Source organism: Austrofundulus limnaeus, unplaced genomic scaffold (assembly GCF_001266775.1).
Source record: "Austrofundulus limnaeus strain Quisiro unplaced genomic scaffold, Austrofundulus_limnaeus-1.0 Scaffold13, whole genome shotgun sequence".
Classification (NCBI taxonomy): Eukaryota; Metazoa; Chordata; class Actinopteri; order Cyprinodontiformes; family Rivulidae; genus Austrofundulus; species Austrofundulus limnaeus.
The window spans coordinates 931,486-949,617 of record NW_013952415.1 but is presented as its reverse complement, the minus strand read 5'-3'; the positions used below and the strand labels follow the sequence as shown (position 1 = coordinate 949,617).

Genomic DNA, 18,132 nt, shown 5'->3' with positions numbered 1-18,132 from the left:
CTCTAGTAATATATTTACTGAGAAAAATGGTGACATGTTTACTACTTATTTTACCCGCTGTATGTATATTTTTTGCAGAAGGCAACTGTTTGCATTGACAATTATAAAAATGTGTAATGACAATGGCAGTACTATTTAAATTTAATTAAACATAAAATTTACGATATATTAACCAATCCCCATAATCCATTGCCCTTTTGCTCAACCTTTTAGGAAGTGGGCTGGGTCTTTACTAAAAATCAACATGCACAATCTCATATGATATGTTGCACTCAGAGCATAAGGGGTGTGACTGACTCTTTGCTACTACAACACCAAATTTTAGCACAATCTGTGTTTAGTTGATTGAAATATAGACATTGTTGCTCCAAAAGTTCATTCAGGTGTGCAAGGATATTCCAACGGTTATTTCCTGAAAGTTTTTAAATCTGTTTTTGGTTCATAAAATACTCCAGAAAAGGTTAAATTTATGAATACATTCAGAAAGACCAAAGCATCCTCTTTGCCATTTGMTGGTGAGGAATTGTGAAAGTTGAATAGGTACTAGAAGGTTCAAAGGTCTATCAGCCTARATCATTTATTCAATCAAACAATTTATTTATTTTTTTGTTGTTTTTTTGTTTCAGAGTGAGGACCTTCCCCAAGGATTCAGCCTTGCTGGGCAGGGACACGGTCCGAGCCCTCATGTACTACGCCCTGAAGGTCTGGAGCGACATCGCGCCCCTGAACTTCCACGAGGTGGCCGGAAACGACGCCGACATTCAGATCGACTTCACTAAAGCRGACCACAACGACGGATACCCCTTCGATGGGCCAGGGGGCACGGTTGCTCATGCGTTTTTCCCTGGTGAGAGGTTCACAGCTGGAGATACACACTTCGATGATGATGAGGCCTGGACCTTCAGGTCACCAGGTGAGGAATGCAGTCTTTAAATGTTCATGTTGAATAAATGTAAAAAAAAGGCTGTGTGAAAAGAGATGTAACTGTAGGCAACCTGAACACATCTGATGATTCAACCAACACTGACAGAGGGCATCAAATAATGTAGCTATAGGTTTAAAGAGCATCACTTCACATCCACAGTAGAGATAGCAGCCAATACCTTAAGAGATGATTGACAGACACAACTGAGACATATAAAATATATAAAAAAATATTAGACCAGGTGTTATTCAGGCATGTTATATCCTCTTAACCTGAGCTCAGTAAAACAAACCCCAATCCAATATTTCTGATTTGCACACAATTGTTGCTTTATATTAATTCAGTGGTTTGTAAAAGTTGTTTTTTTTCACACACTAACTAGTTTCCTCTACACCAGGGGTGCCCAAACATTTTCCCTGAGAGGGCCAAAATTAAAATCAATCTGAGGGCAGTGGGCCAAATGCAATAATATAAGAAATGCAAATACTTAAGTAAAATCGTTTTATTTTTTTATGATTAAGCTAGCAGCCAGTGTGGTTGCCCATATTCTTTAGTTGTTTTTTTTCAGCCCGTGGACATGGAGAAAATTCAACGTATGCTCAGGCAGCAAAGGCTCATGGGACTTTTCATCATTTAAAATTTGAGTATATGGGTCTTATAAGGTGTGCAAATCTAGATAGGGGCTTAAATCTAAACTAAATGTCTCTTGTAGTTACTTGTATTTTATATTTAATCTTAACATAATTACAATCTAGTAACCAGGACAACTGCTGGTGGGCAAAATGAAATGGCTCGGTGGGCCAATTTTGACCCATGGACCCCACTTTGGGCACCTCTGCTCTACACCAAACAATACAAACGCTTGACCGATGTATACTCTGCTTTTGCTCAAACTGACCAGCTTTTATTGCCGCATGTGATCCCCACTTCATAATCATTTGGCGGTGGCACTCGGGGTGGCCAATCAGGTTCCAGGGGTGGCAGTTGCCACCCCAACCACCCCACTGGTTCTGCCCCTGTTTCAACCATGCAATCAATGACATGTTATTCCACAAATGGTAAGTTACCACCTAATAATCTCTAGGTTCAGTAGTTTGCTCATTTCTGCTTTGGGGGTGGAAAAAAGTTAGTTTGCAAAAAATCACATAGGTATTGAATGGTTTGAATAAAAACACCCACCACCACCACCCTGAGCACACACTGCTCCTTTTTTAGGACTGGAACCTGACAGACAGACAGACCCCTTCAGGCACACGAGCTCACAATGCTGCTTCTCCCAAGAAATGGAGCTGAGACCTCATAGCCGAGGTGTGCTGCAGATGATAGCGATGAGATGCTGTTTTTCATTTCGCTCTTTCCTTTCACTCTGTTTAAGCTGGTGAGCATATTTTACCACAACTCAATTTGTTCCAGCTATAGCTCCCAGCAGGCTGTGTGGTGAGGCTGTTGTAGTTTACAGCAGCACATGTATCGACAGACCTTTGATTAATAGAATCAGAGCAATGAAGAGGAGCGGGGGGGATTAGATGTTCTTGTTTTCATGACCCTCATTTATTTTGTCTTTTCAAAAATACACAGTAATCTTATGCCGGATAAGACAGGAAGTGATGATTCTGTGTTTAAAGTGATGTTTCCCACCTGAAATTGCTCTTCGCTGATGACAAGCAAGGCAGGTTTGATGGGGAAATATGCTTGTTGATAATCTGTTTACCTCGTTAGCTGTTCCTCCATACAAAACTACTTTTTCCTTCCATGTTGAAAATGAAGTCTCAACCAAAAATGTGTTCAGTTTGATCTGAGGAGTCAGAAAACCGTAACGACACCTAACCTGATTAGACCMGTTGCTCTGGAACCCGTTCAGCTCAGGTGGAAGTTCAGGCAAAGCTCCAGCTCCTGAATTCCCAGATAAATGGAGCACGTCATTACGGACTTGTGAGCCTCCTGGTCATCATGTGAATATGCATGCTCATGTGAATCAAATGAGGCTGCTAAGAGAGAAACCACACCTGAAGTAGTTCGTTAGCCTGTAGACACACATCACCAGGATCATTAAGAATTTGTTTAGGTAAAAACTGAAAATAAAGCTTTTTTGATATGCTTTAAATTCCAACCTAAAGTTGACTCCAAATGGGTACAAAGTAGCTGTAAAAAGAAGTTTACATGAACTTGTAGATTCTGACCCAAAGCACCAGGATAGGGTTTGTATTTGGCCCCTTATTGTCTCAATGTCTTCACATTTTAATCTGTATTATTGCTTTCGTGAAGTGGCAACATTCTGTAGATTTATATACTTTTGACCTCACCATGAATTACTCTTGAATAATTATTGTTTATTTGTGAAAAAGGCAGAATATTTGTATTTTCTTGTCATTTTAGACCAGACAGCCAACCACTTGATACAGATATGGTCCTTCCATAGCCTAAGTAAAAAAAAGGCAAGTCAAGTTTATGGTTATTCATATAAAGTATACAAACATGTAAAATTAATGTGTTATGTCTTTATAAAACAATGTGTTTTTTGTTTCAAATATTTGGGTGAAAATATTCGTATTCCTGCACAAACAAGATTTTAATACCAGTCACATCACTTGGAAAGGATTGCCCTTGGCTCTGAGTGTTCCCAGTTCTTTCCACCTACCCTATAAAACACATCCCTCATTAAACTTTAACCAAATGCTGCAGCCTGTTTTTGTCAAACTGTTTACATTATGCAGTATCCAAGTTAGGAGTGACCCTAAAAGTCTATTGGCTATGTATCAAAGTAATGGGATGATACCGGGMAATTTATTATTTAGAAATCATTCATTGGGATCATGTTAATGTCTCTTTTTTATGTGCTGTATATTCTAGCACATCAAACTAAAATTGTACATCTCCTTCACCTGTACTGAAACCAGGAAAAAGTCCAGTGTTCAGATCCATGTGACTGATTGGTTGGTTGACTCATTGACTGATTGACTGGTTAGTTGGTTGGACTAAATTGTACTTGAGATATTTTTATGTTAGCTAAAGTTGAGTGAATGAGTTAGAGATTTGCATCCAATGATTACTTTATTTTTGTAAGATGTCCACTGATTTATGAGCTGTTTTGCTAACATGACAGAGAAATGTACACATACAGACAGGCTAAAAACATTGTTGCCCTTTCCTCTTTGGTGACAGGCCATAATAATTGCCTCGCACATATTTTCACCAGTATCCCTCCTCTCTATATGTCCACATTTCCTCTTTCCACCTTATGTTCCTGCAAAGTGAAAACGGCATTTGGCCCCTGAATATAATAAGTGCCATAAGCTCAAGTGCACCTTTCCACTTGTCCTTTGCTTTTAACGGAGCACAGCGCTGAAATGTTCCCAACCCGAGGCCAATGTGAGGTTAACAGAATGCAGATTTGATCCGAGCCACCGAGGAGGTCTGAGCTGGCTTGGCTCGACACGCTTGCACTCGCATGTTTGCAAATCTGAGTCTCAGCACCTCTGGTTTTGTCTTGCTTTGCAGAGCCCAACAAGGCGTTTTTGGAAACGTTTTTTTCCTTTTTCAGCTGAACATCCATGGAAATGTGCTCTAATGGCCTGCAGTCTCCTTGGATATCTTTCTCCTGCACTTAGGTTTTGATTGGCAGCCCAGAGGCTCAGCCAGTATTACCATAGTTATCTCACTGCGCCACATCCCAAACTGCACTCGCAGGCACCACAGCTGTCTGTTATGTCTTTTAGCTTGCACCCTATAGATGTCACACAAAAGCTGCATTCTGATATTCATCAAAGTGAAGGTGAAGCCTTAGTGAAAGTATTTGATGATTTATGAAAGGGAGAAAATTATGTTTTATGTTCTCAAAATGAAGACTCTGTTAGTTCTCACATGAATAAACCTCAAAAAGCATGTTTCACATGTGAAGATAATTTTGTCCTGACATTAATTTACCAGTTTTGATTTTAAAAATGTGCTTTTAAGTATTTTTAAATAATTCCAACCCTGTTCTAACTTAAATGGGGACATTTGCAAAACCTACTTGTTTTGTCCTTAATGACGTTGTTGTGTACTTGGAGTTTCTAGGAGTTCTGAAAAGTTGAATTTAGTTTCTCCCAGTGCTGTGTAGCTATCTTTATGTACTTTTTGGATCATATTTTTCAATCTGTTCAGATTTCTCTATTTTCTATCACATATTTGAACTATAACTTCACAGTATTTACTGCTTAACTGCTAAACAAGCTCATGGACGGTTACCAACTTAGAGAATCTGAGGTTCGGCAGGTCTGTCGTCTTCATTCTCTATCTGGTTCTGGGTCAGACTCTGGCTCTAACATGTAGGGCTGGATGGACAAGTCTTCTGTTGTTGACATCTTTTAATCAATTTGTAAATAAAATGTTTCTGGATTATCTCTGCTATTAAACTACAAAAATGACTGAACAGAGAGGAGTGGAATTTTGCTTGTTCCCATTCGTATATTTAATGTGAAACTCCCCCTCCAATGGTAAATCCAATTTGTATAGTGGTAGCGACTGAGACTATCCCAATTTCAAGATGGCGGCTACTCACAGAAAGTTAACTTCAAAGGTTTTACTGTTAATTATCATTCTTAATGTTTTTGTGCGTGTTTAATTGCTCGTACAAGTTGTGTTTTCTGTGCATGCTGTATGTATTAAAGTTGTTGTTTATTTGCATGACGTATGTAGTAGAGGTCTCTTTTTGTCATTGTTTATATAACAGTGTTGTAACTAGGGCTGCCACAAACGATTATTTTAATAATCGATTAATCACCGATTATTTATTCGATTAGTCAACTAATCGGATCATACATTAATTAAATATAAAACATACAGCTTATCACYTCAGAATGCAGCTGCTATTATATAACCATCGTTAGATTTTAGCTATATGCTAACTAAAAATAATTGCTGTGGAAGGTAAGTTCTGCTCTGCAGATATTGCACAGGTTTCTCTTTCATTTTCTTAAAATGATCCCACACTTTTGAGCTCTGTTGTCAGGTAGCCATGATACCAGAGCCTGTCTGTATAATGTCTTGTGACGTCCACGGCCCACCCCAGTTACCACTACTGTGCATGTGTGTCAAGGACAGAAAGGCAGATGTGGCAGTGGAAGGTGTCAAAGCAGTTTGGAGAGAAAAACAAAGTAAAGAACAACAAAAAAAGAAAACGATTAATCGATTATTAAATTAGTCATCGATTATTTTAATAATCGATTAGTCGTCGATTAATCGTGGCAGCTCTAGTTGTAACTACTGTTGTTGTTGGCAGCACGACGGCTCAGTGGTTAGCACCGACGCCTCACAGCAAGAAGGTCCTTGGTTCAATCCCCAGTTTGGACTTGGGGTCTTTCTGTGTGGAGTTTGCATGTTCCTTTCGTGCTTGCATGGGTTTTCTCCGGGTACTCCGGTTTCCCCCACTCTCAAAAACATGTACAATAGGTTACCTTCAGGCCCAGGCCTCCCTTGAAAAAGGGATCTGAGATCTCATCGGGACTTGCCTGGTTAAATAACGGTAAATAATAAATAAATACACTAGGTTAGCAGAAGCAGTACGATCACCTGTTGGCTAACTGGAATGCGATTTCATACGGTTTGTTGGAAAATTGCGTCACTACCATTTACCAGTTCCAGAATACGTTGTAAATGGAACACACCATGAGACCTGGAAGGAGGCGGGGTGTAAAGTGCCTCATTTGCATTTAAAGAAACAGCACCAAAATGAGTTTCTCCCAGAAGCACCTCAAAACGGGGAAAAGAGGGGCCTATGGAGTTAAAACTACAAGGAATTCAGACCAAAGCACTGCAGTTCCATTTTCTATAAACCACAACTGAATAATTTAAATGAGAAAATAAATGATTTAAAAGCATGACATGTCCACTTTAAGACAGCACGTGTATTTATGAAAGAGCATGATTTGAATTTACCATTCCCACTTTCCGTGTCCCTTTCTTTTCAGACTCCCATGGGATGGATCTGTTTGCAGTCGCGGTCCATGAATTCGGCCACGCCATCGGCCTGGTCCACACCTCAGCCATGGAGTCCATCATGAGACCGTACTACCAAGGTCCTGTGGGAGACCCTCTGAAATACGATCTGCCCTATGAGGACAAAGTCCGTGTCTGGCAGCTCTATGGTACAAGGACATTTCCATTCACTTGGTGTGTGTGTTTCTGTGTGTGTGTGTGAAAGGAGACAAAAAAAGATTTTACTTCTGTGGGGGGAGGTTATTGATTAATGAAAACATGGATGGAGTTAATTGGACCTCTTTATAGTATATGACCTTATCATCTGCTATAGAGAGTAGGAGTGGGCAGGGGAGGAACAAATGATCATGAAAACACGAATGAAATTTTGGAAAGCATGCTGAAGGATGGGGCTGCAGAGGCAGAAGATGAGTTCACATGAGGTGACTTAGAGTCAAACATTGTGACTGTCACAACAACAAAGTGATTTCTGTGGGTATTTTAATAATCAGTGAACTAATCTTGAACAATTTGTCTTGTTTTTGGTATGTTTACTTGAAACCTCCAGGTGTCAGAGACTCTGTGTCACACACAAATCAGCCAGGCAATCCATCCCAGACACCTGAGCCTCCCGTCCTGCTGGACCTTCCTGAAAACAGATCCACACTCCTGTAAGTACGAGATAAGCTGTACTTTTAGTGTAATAGTCCAACACAAATAATTCAGTGTCTCGAGCAGTCAAACCTGGAATGATCTATGTGCACATTTCCATTTCTATCTTTTTCCTTTTGCTGACCCTCTCAAACACACAACGATTGGATATTTGCCAGCTTCTGCAGGTGTTTTGGAATATATATGCTTTGGCAAAGGTTTTGGCACAGAAGGCTGTAATAAAATCTCCCTGCAGGTGAACATAGGAACCAGCAGCTAAAATCAATGACACTGCCAGAGGGTTCTTAAATCCTGTAATGTTCTACCCTTAGTCAAGTACGTAGAGTACAGACTTCAGCTGGACGTTTATGTCTTTTACTTTGCTTAGAAATTTCAGCAGTTTTCCACTCATTTGACTAATTCTGCTGTTTATTTCTGTTCTTTTTTCTGTTTCTATTAATTTAATTATTTTAATTACCTTTCATTTTATTTGATTTTTTTTTTTTTTTTGGTGAAATGAAATTTGATAAACTAAATTTAGCTAATTGTTACAGATTTTTTGGTCATTTTCTTACTGGTTTTCTTGCATTTGAGTTCTACCTATGGCCTTCGGTAGCTCCCATTGATGATCCAATTAAACTGCAATTTTGTGTTGATTAAATTAGTTGTAAAACATCTAAATCTTTTCCTTTATGTGCGGAGCTAAATAAGCCTGACAGGAAACTCCTACATGAGAACTGAAAAAATACGATCCATTGACTTTTCCCATCACTTTGTCATTAAATCAACCAGATTTGGTGGTCCTTCATCTCATGAGCACGAGTATATGTTAGGATGCTGATATATTTCATGGCCATGTGCTCCTTTGAACAATTAATGGGTCGCAACACTAAGTAATTCCTGAAATTTTGCAATCATTTGGGCATTAAGTCATCACTTGGCCTCACAGGGTCTCAATAGGAGAGACCGTACCAGTGAAAATGGCCAGAAATAAGCAATGGAGCGTAAAAACGATTAGTGAATATGTATTATTGGAGATTAAACTAAGAGAGGAGGACGGATCTCATTAAGGTTCTTTTAAAGTAGTTCAGTGAACAATTTGTCATTAGTGGACAAAAGGGAAATGGGTTCCATTAAATCAGAATCATAAGCAATCATCAGACATTAGTGGGTCAGCCCAAGTGACTGGATGTGTTAAACAGACCGAGCAGTGCATCAGTCACTTTTGAGTGAAGTGAAGAATTTTATACTCGTCTATCCGTTATCATGCGTGATCTATGATGTTCTGCAGCATCTTGGGTCTTTGAGTTGACAACTTTGCATCTTTGTTGCTGGATTTAGTATCTCTCCAGGCCGTTTCAGTAACATCCCTTAAAAAGGCAACAAGCATCACACAAGCTTTTAGAGTAAATCAAAGCCAATAGTGCCAGAAGGACATGAAACACAATGAGGAGAAAAATATAATTACTTTTGGTTGTAATTGCATGTAATTTTCATGGAATGGACACTGGTTATCACTGATTATCATACGCTATTCATGTCATTGTTTGGGAAGTTTATCATATCGACCGAAAGCAAACAAGCACATATTTATTTTATAAATTACTTATTAGACATGGGATTGAAACAGAACATATCTACCATTCAATAACCTCTGTTCGCTGTTGAAAAATAATGCAGTTACTGAAAAACAATACTGTAACCTTCAATGTAGGATTATGCTGTATCTTATCAGGGAAAAATTGGTAAAGTGACTAGAGGCTGAAAAAACTGTTTTGTTATTGTAATACAAATTGTTTTAATTAGTTTGTTTGTTTCACAGTGTGCACTGAATAAAACAATAGTTCAGCTTTAATTTGTTAGTTTAATTGTTTTGTAATATGTTCTTTTTTCCACAGAAAAATCATTAAACACTAATCTTATAAATGTGATGATTTTATATTGTTTTTGTTTCTATAGGCAGCAGACCGTACACAATGCCTCAGAAGCTTAATTTTAAAATTTTCTTCATATCCTTGTTTCTTTTTTTGAGGAAATCTAGTTTTCGGTTTTGCTCTTTTGCTGTTGTCCACAATTGTATATAACATTTTTTCTCCAGATTTTCTCTCAACTCATCTCTCTCTCTCTCTCTCTCTCTCTCTCAGGGTGGCGCAAGATGCTCCAGACAGATGCACGAGTCACTTTGATGCAGTGGCCCAAATACGAGGGGAGGCTTTCTTTTTTAAAGGTGGGTAAATTCAAGGAAGAAACTGAGCCAGTTGGTGTGCATGGAAAAGAGAACAAAGAAGTTTAGGAACTATGACAGTTTTCTGTTTTCACTATTGCTACTGCTGAGTAGTAGTAATATTAATTATTGAAATATATTTTATATTCATAAACTAACTAATAACTAAAATATAACTAAAATGTAGGATTGTAATTAGAAATGCACCAATTGCAGGTTTCAATCTGTTTCCAAAAAAAGCTGTGACCAGACAATGCGTCTTTAATTTAATATATATATATATATATATATATATATATATATATATATATAAAGGGTTAGGACTCTTTAAGCTAATTTCGATTATGATTTAGAGAGCCATGGTGCATTTATAAAATGATTAGTGATGCACCCTGATGCATTCATAATCACCGTTCTAATAAAACCCTGAGCATAAACTCTCCCAGTCCAAATGCACAAAATGACCAAAAACACAAATGAAGTTGTGCTACACATTAAAACTGAATTTTTGTGGAACTCCAAATGTCTGTTCTGGTCTATGACATCACATAATCCATAATATTACCTGTAAAATAAGAAAGTACATCTGTTGACAAGTCCTTAACTCTCATAATGCCAGAGTTTTCAAATCACAGTTTTACAACAGCATAATAGAGTTTCTGAAAATGTTTTGTGGATTTGGCGCACCAAACCACCCCAGGATTTTCAGTGACCCTCGCATGGCCGCCCCATTAAAAAAATATGTTAATAATTAGTTGCAGCCTAAAGGATACGGGGGCATTGAATTGACAAAAAAAAAGCAGGGTGTAAAAAAGCCGAAGCCATGGTCAAAATTGAAAACAATGTTTTGTCAAATTAAAATTAAACTGGCGGAAGAATGAGTGCGAGAACATGCAAATAATTGGCTTGGAATGTGAAACCCAGAAAGAGCAATATTAGTTCAGGCAAAAAAAAAAAAACAACAACAAATGTTTACCAAAAAAAAATAAAAAATGCTGGAACCAGATTAAGTGAGGTGTTGGGGTCATTGCTCTGGCAACATGCTGTGGAAAGAGAACAGTATGAGTAGCAGAGCTGATTGGATCTGACTCGCAGGTGAAGCTCATCACTCACACACCATGTCTGAAAATTAGGCAGGGGTGGTAAAGCAAAGCCCTTGGGCTGGGGAGCAAGCAGCTAGCAGGCATGACAGTACTACACGTTCCTTCTGGTGCCTCATGGCACATGACCCAAGATATCAAGGTTATAGCAACCAGAATCCCGAAGGGAGAAGTCAGAGACCTGGTGGGATTGGATCAAGGACTTCCCTCCTGGGCTTTAAGTTTCATAATCAACCAAGCAGTCTGAGTAGGGCAGCTGCTGATTCTCCTCACATATGATGATGTAGAGATGGAAAAAGTGAACATAAAGCCTGGTTTATAGTCCATAAGAAGTGAGAAGTTGTCTTGACGATCTTGTCAACTCTCAAAAAGAAACAGAATTCACAAGGACTGGTTACAGACTGGATTACAAAACTACCAGTAGAAGAAATATTTACTTTTCTAACTCCAAAACACAATTCTTGTACTTTAGGCTCAACTTTGAACCTGAATAGCTTGCGGCCAGGTATTTCAATGTGTTGCCATGTCTTTGCATTTTGGGTGAGGAGTAAAACAAAGCAGTGCAAGCCAGTCTCCTGAGCTTATGTCTTTGGACTGACGACACTGTCACTTGTTTATATGCCAAAAGTAAGAGAGAGGTTGGCAACTGAGAGATCAGAGAAAAGAGGCAGGCAGGTAGGGGGCATTGTTCAGGGCATTGTGAGCACAATCTATTCAGCACAGAGCTCAAAGAAAGTAGTTCTGGGCCCTGGTGACACCCTGCAGAGCAGTATTGAACCGATTAGGCCACTCCACCACCGTGAAAATAAGATGTTTGTGTTTTTTAAAGCACAATGAAAATATTCCAGATTAGAGACAAGAGGCGCAGACCTTTGTAGCAGACAGTGTTCGATCGGAAACCATAAGAGGTCAGCAGTTTCTTTGACTGATGAAAGCTTAGCATAGGATTGGAGGCATTTCTGACCAGTGCTGATGTAAACTGCTCTGTGTTTTGGCCGGGGACAGTAGCTGGGTTTGTTTGGCACAGAGTTGGGTCATAGACGTACTGCACATCTTTTTGAAAAGCTCAGAAATAGCAGCTCTGCTAGCGGGCCTAATGTTGTGGAACACCACAAGAGACAATCTCTAGGTCACAGCTCAGCTGGAACAGAGCCTCGGCATCTTGTCAAGGATGTCCTGTTTTCCTGTTCGAACAAAAGTCACTGAACTCACTCCCTTCAGATTCCTTTAAGCTCATTAGGCTCCTTCTCTCCTGTCTAAATCTTCCTCACTTATGCTTTGGCATGTTGCCCAAACCTCTGGTTCAAGTTACTGCATTTAAATATACAGGCCTATTACTTTGTAAATGGAACATTCTAATAGGGCAATACCGTTATTGATCCAGGCCTAAGTTATGTTATCTAGCCCTATATTTCCTCTGTCACACCACTTACCTTATGGAAGCCTTATATATCTACCAAACACTTTTAACATATCTATAAATGTATCTGTTGGAATTATCCATCAGTTGGATAAATAGACTGAAATTAGTGGAGCTATGTTATTACTACTCTGTAGCTCTTTATGTATATTTTCCATGTTTGTTACTTTGAGTTATCTACTCTCCTTACAATCACTTTGTTTTTTCTTTAAGGGAAGTACTTTTGGAGACTAACGAGAGAAAAGCACCTGGTATCTCTTCGTCCTGCTCAGATCCATCGCTTCTGGAGGGGTCTTCCTCCCAATCTGGACAGCGTGGATGCTGTGTACGAGAGGCCAGGAGATCACAAAATAGTATTTTTCAAAGGTGAAAACTGCTGCTACGACATTTAGTTTGTATTTGAGCATGTGTGGGCACCACTTCATTTGTTAAAATGTATATATTTTATATTAAGCATTTCAAAWGTAGAGTATTTATTTTTCTGTTTGTGATGACTGTGTTCAACCCTCAGGTCAGAAGTACTGGATATTCAAAGACAATAATGTGGAGGAGGGTTACCCTCGTCCCATCAGRGACTTTGGCCTACCAGTGGAAGGAGTGGATGCAGCTTTTGTTTGGCTACACAACGACAAAACCTACTTCTTCAAAGATAATCAGTACTGGCGCTACGACGACCACTTTCGACGTATGGACTTAGGTTTCCCTAAAGACAGTGTGGTTTGGAAAGGACTGCCCGTACAACTGGATGATGCCATGAGATGGTCTGATGGTAAGAATCCTCATCTTTTGACCTCCAGTTTTGTTCAGCTGTTCATTTTATGTATTTTGTATTCATCTAACGTGGGCAAATAGCTCCTTGGGCTCGTGGAAAATATGATCCATAGTCACACGACAAAGCAAATAAAATAACAGGCACACTGAGGTCTTGGGAAATGAAATGTCCTGCCTTCTGTCTTGCCTAGAGACCTTTTAAAAGCTAGCTGCCCAAGTTTAAAGATCCCAAACTTTTTCCAATTACAGACACTTGGCCAGTTTACCACAAAGGGTTTGACCTTTATATCATAAACACAGTCGAGTTGTGTTGGCTGGTATGAATGCACAAGCTGGCCCTTTGAGCTTAGTGGGCTCACCGGGGGCATACATTTGAAAAACATTGCTAATATGAGGTGACAAGTTCTCCGATTTAATCAAGGAGGCTAAACTGAGAACATTACTGTTGCCTTAACCTCTTTTGCGCAGATCAGTCTGTCCTGATCTGGTTTCACTGATCTATCAACCCATTGCTGATATAATAAAGAAGAAAAGCTTGTCTTCGATGTGTGGCACGGAATAAAAACAAGGCAATTGATTTTACTCTTTTTAGATACCAGTGCATTTAACAAGTTTCTTACAGATCTTAGGTCAGCTTTAAATGTTTTTCTGTAGCCATCAAATCATTACAATCACAGCCTACTCCCACAAATACCAGGTTTATGGTAATATTCTTATTACATATTCATGTTCTGAACAGCTGTTATGGTAAAGTGTACCTTTCTGTATAAATTTATTTAGAAATTATATCAAGATGGATTGTTTTAATTCAGTTTTATTCAATTCAATTCAAAAATACTTTATTGATCCCAAAGGGAATTAGATGATCTTATGTGCAGCCTTTTTTTTCATTGGTTTCTCAACCAAACAGACAGCAGTTCCCTTCACTTTTATCTAACTAATCATCTGCTTTTTTACAACTCAGATTGAAAGAGTAGATACACATTGTAAATGGAGAATTAGAATTTTTTATGAAAATGCAGTAGTGCAAATGCTTATTGCTTAAATGTTTTGCTGAAGAAGCTAAAAAGCTTTTGTTAGCAAAACTAATAATGTGAATTTAATTTCAAAAGCTGTCATTTGCTGAAAGTGTGTGGAAAGAAAAAAGTGAAATATCAGTAGAAACAAATGGCAAAATGTGCTGAAAAAGCAAATGTTGCTAAAATAGCAGAAATTGGATGGATTTATCAGATGGATAGTAAAAGAACAATAAAAAGCTTACATTAGCTGGAAAACAAGAAAAAAAAGTACAAGTTATTTGTGAAAAAATAGCTAAAAAGCTGTAGAATAGAAAACAGTTAAGATTAGCTGAAATCAATAGCCTGAGAGGAAGAAAACAGCTTGAATTAGTATAAATAAAGCAGGAAGAAGCACAAAAGTTGAAATCAGCAAAAGAGTAGCAGAAATGAGCAGAACAACAGCTGAAATTAGCAGAAAAAAGCTAAAGTTGTCAATAAAAGAAGCCAAAGAAGGCTGAAAATGGCACAAAGAAGCAGAACCAAAGTAAAAGGTAAAAAGTGCAGTAAATTATTATTATTATTATTATTTTATTAATTGATTCTTTCCATGTCAAAACCATTGTATAGAACATATCAACATTAACACTATCTGTGTATCTATACAAATCTACATATATACACACATTTTGAATATATAGAACCCCTTGTAAAATAAATTTATATCAGTAAATAAGTCTATTTTAAGTGAATGCACACAAAATAAATAAATCTGTAAAAAAAAAATACACCCTATGTGCGCACATCTGTCTATATATACAGCAGATTTATCAACATTTTAAAGGATTTCAAAGGCATTGAAGACAACTCCATTTTATTTTCAAGAGAAAAAAGTGTCCAAAAAAWGTCTAAATAGCTGAAAAACTATAGGTTGTTGAAAAGTCATTGCAATCATGGCATAAATCAGCTCAATGTTTTGATACAGTACATGAATTGTTGAAATGACAGAAAAATTGTGGAACGAGACAGGTGCRGAAAAACGTACGGAAGCAAATATAATGCTCTCTGTACTGTTTGTTACAAATGTCAGAGCGATGTCAACTCTGTTTGTTAAATCTATGGTTTACATGTGATGATGCTTTACCCAGTGGCCAAAAGGTGCAGAACACATCAATCACCTGCATTTATGAGGAGTCTGCTTTCACTGCAAACATTTGAAGAATTTGAAGCAACTGTTTTTCTGATAAAGCTCAATGTCCAAAACTACTCACTCAGCACAGATTTTTCTTTTAATGCTGTTATTTTAAGCAAAACAATGATCCTTTTTACATTTAAATACAAAGCCAGCYTATAACAGCATTTCAACCACAGCTGGGGGGTTTTTCCACCATTATTTTGCTGCGTTAGCTACTTTTGCGGGGACGTTTTATCAGTCTGTGTTTGTGTGAATGCCATCATCACTCAGACTGCAGCCTGCAGTTTTACGGCTCATTGCTGGCCACAGCCAAGACTCTGTTGTGTGTTTGTTTGGTTTTTTTATACGCTCATCTGCTGTCACCGAGCTGTTGAGCATGAAAAATGTTTCACGGTGGCATCACAGGTGCTGCCTTCTGTTTGTATACAATTAAGCTGGTTCCACAGTATGATAATTGTCTCTGAAGTTTGTAAAAAAAAATGAAAAGAAAAAAAAATCATGGAGGCAGTCTCACAGCCAGATGGATGACAGATGTATTGTTTTCCACTGTAATTACCACAAATTGGTTTAAAGTTTCTTTATGATATACMATCAACTACAGACAGAGTAGTTGATTGTTGCTAGAAAAGGTCATTACCAACAACTGATGGCCCCTTTCAAGCATCAATCTGCCGTCTGTGACCTTTTATTTACTGAGTCAGAAGTGCTCCTCTCTTTTTGCTGAGGAAATATGTGTGGAAATAATGAGCAATGCATCCAAAGCTGTGTAAAGCAATGAAAGTACTTTAATCCAAAGACCTAACAATCCTTGCCCACGGTTTTAAACTAAGATCACCTGATGTTGAGAAATTAAGAGTTGAGAGATGTCATGCTCAGATTATGTATTGAGAATGTCCTCAGCTACTACCACACTGAAATTTACCACATTGTTTGTAATATTGATTGTATTATTATTATTTTTTTATGTTTTCCCATATCAGCTAACTGCAGTGGCCATCTTGGATTCTCTCTGCTTCATTATTTCCTCAAAGTTGCATTAAAATCTGCACCAAATATTTTGCTAACAGACAGAGTTGGCTGCAAGTTTTTAAARAAAGATCTTGCACAATCTGTTTGATGTGGATCAGTTTTAGCTGCTACTGCAACAAATCTTAGCTGAGTTTCTGTAAAATTGACAGAGTTCTGGCCTTTTTTTGTGTGTTTTTATGGTCGGTTGGCTCTGGCAGCCATCTTAAATCAGGTGATAATTGTAGTTTAAATTGATACTTTGCTAATACACTTTTCCGGATGCATCTCTTTGAACTWTATGAATCCTGGTTCTTGTATTGTAGGCATCGCCCCGAACGCGTGACAGTTCATTTCTGAGTTTGTGTGAGTGTGTCTCCTTCTCACCCTTATAAATTCCTACCGCTCCGTTCCCATACGCTCCTGCTGGTTCTGTAAATGTGTCGAACTTTACAGGAGGAGGTGAGGTGATGTGGTCGTTACTGGAGGCTGTCACGCTTCAGTCTGTCAGTCAGGAATGTTTACGGAGAGTGTGCATCTGTAACCGTAAAACATTCTGCTCAGACTCTTCCTATAAAACGTCTTCTGTTAAACCCATACATTATGGGGGGGGCGGCGGCAATGTAATTATACATGACATTTGCTTGGCATTATCCATCATGACGAGATGTTATTAATTTGTAGAAAAAAAACACTGCAATAAATAGAAAGTTAATCGAAACTTTGCCTTTCAGAACAATACGTTATTATCAGGTTTTCTTCAAGTTGTCATATATGATGTTTACGGATCTGCTGCACAAATTGACTCTAGTTTGAATCATTTGAGGATTTTCTTGGAAAAGTTTCATATGTAGGATGTTATTTGCATAAATTTTGTATAGATTTTTTTTCTTTTTTCCTTTTTTTTACCCAGAGGCTGTTTTTCTTGAACTTTTGAAGTTAAACAAACTTAATTCATGAGCTCACAGGCTCACCTGAAGCTATTTCACAGCTTGGTGAAATAAAATATTGTGGAAAACAATCAAGTTCAACCTAATGAGTTCAAAAATGATCAAGRAGTTTTTTTAGTAATGTCTGATGTTTGGAGGGTGGGCTAACAGAAATAATATAAAGATATGGGACACTGAAAGCAGAAAAGGGATTTGTTAGCGACTCTTGCGATGTTAGCCAGTCCTTTTGTTGAAAACAGTTTTCACACTTTTCCTGTTGCAGGATTTGAATATTCTTTGGTCGATCCGCCCCCAATCTCTTCACCTCCAAAGACATGAAGGAAAACAGATGAAAAATGATCCACGTCATTTATGTTAATCTTGCTCACCATCCTACCTACTCAGTCTTCGCCAAACCACACCCACATTCACTCACGCTCCAGGCACTCTATTGGACGTCCACCCTCAATGGCTAAAGCCTGTGGCTGGACAAAATTAGCCCCAACGAACTGCAAACCAAGGAGTCGGACAAGACGTCTGTGAATCATTCATTATTCTTTTTTGGATATTCTCGAGACATTTTAACTAGGGAGCGCTACTAGCCCACCTAAGCTAGCRAGCCTTGGTGGTCATGTCAAGTCCTTTTATTGTTTGTTTGTTTTTGTCAGCATTAGTTAGTTAAAAAAATCCTTTTGCAACAATCTCCATTTCTTTTGGAGTCTTAAAAATTGCAGATTTATTTTGCTAATCTCATGCAGTTAAATGTAATTTTGTGTTTTGCAAATTGTCTTATACTGTATATATTAGGGGTGCAACGATACAGGAAATTCACGGTTCGGTTCGATACTTTACGGTTCGATATATTTTTGGTACAAAAAAGAGAAATTTCCATGCCCCTTTTAACTTGTAATTTATTTATATTAATTATGAACATTTGTTTAACCTCAAAAGTACAGTTTTTT

The 18,132-nt window shown here is 38.1% G+C and overlaps 1 protein-coding gene across 2 annotated transcripts in view; it reads left to right on the top strand.

Annotated features, from left to right (window-relative positions):
• mmp17a (matrix metallopeptidase 17a) overlaps window positions 1-18,132 on the top strand; it is a 145,887-nt gene that overhangs the window by 124,394 nt on the left and 3,361 nt on the right. For both annotated transcript variants that reach the window (XM_014002421.1, XM_014002420.1), the window contains exons 4-9: window positions 627-913; window positions 6,874-7,050; window positions 7,449-7,551; window positions 9,676-9,758; window positions 12,489-12,641; window positions 12,787-13,044. In XM_014002421.1, the coding sequence (XP_013857875.1) occupies window positions 627-913; window positions 6,874-7,050; window positions 7,449-7,551; window positions 9,676-9,758; window positions 12,489-12,641; window positions 12,787-13,044 (1,061 nt within the window). The remainder of the gene's footprint in view (window positions 1-626; window positions 914-6,873; window positions 7,051-7,448; window positions 7,552-9,675; window positions 9,759-12,488; window positions 12,642-12,786; window positions 13,045-18,132) is intronic.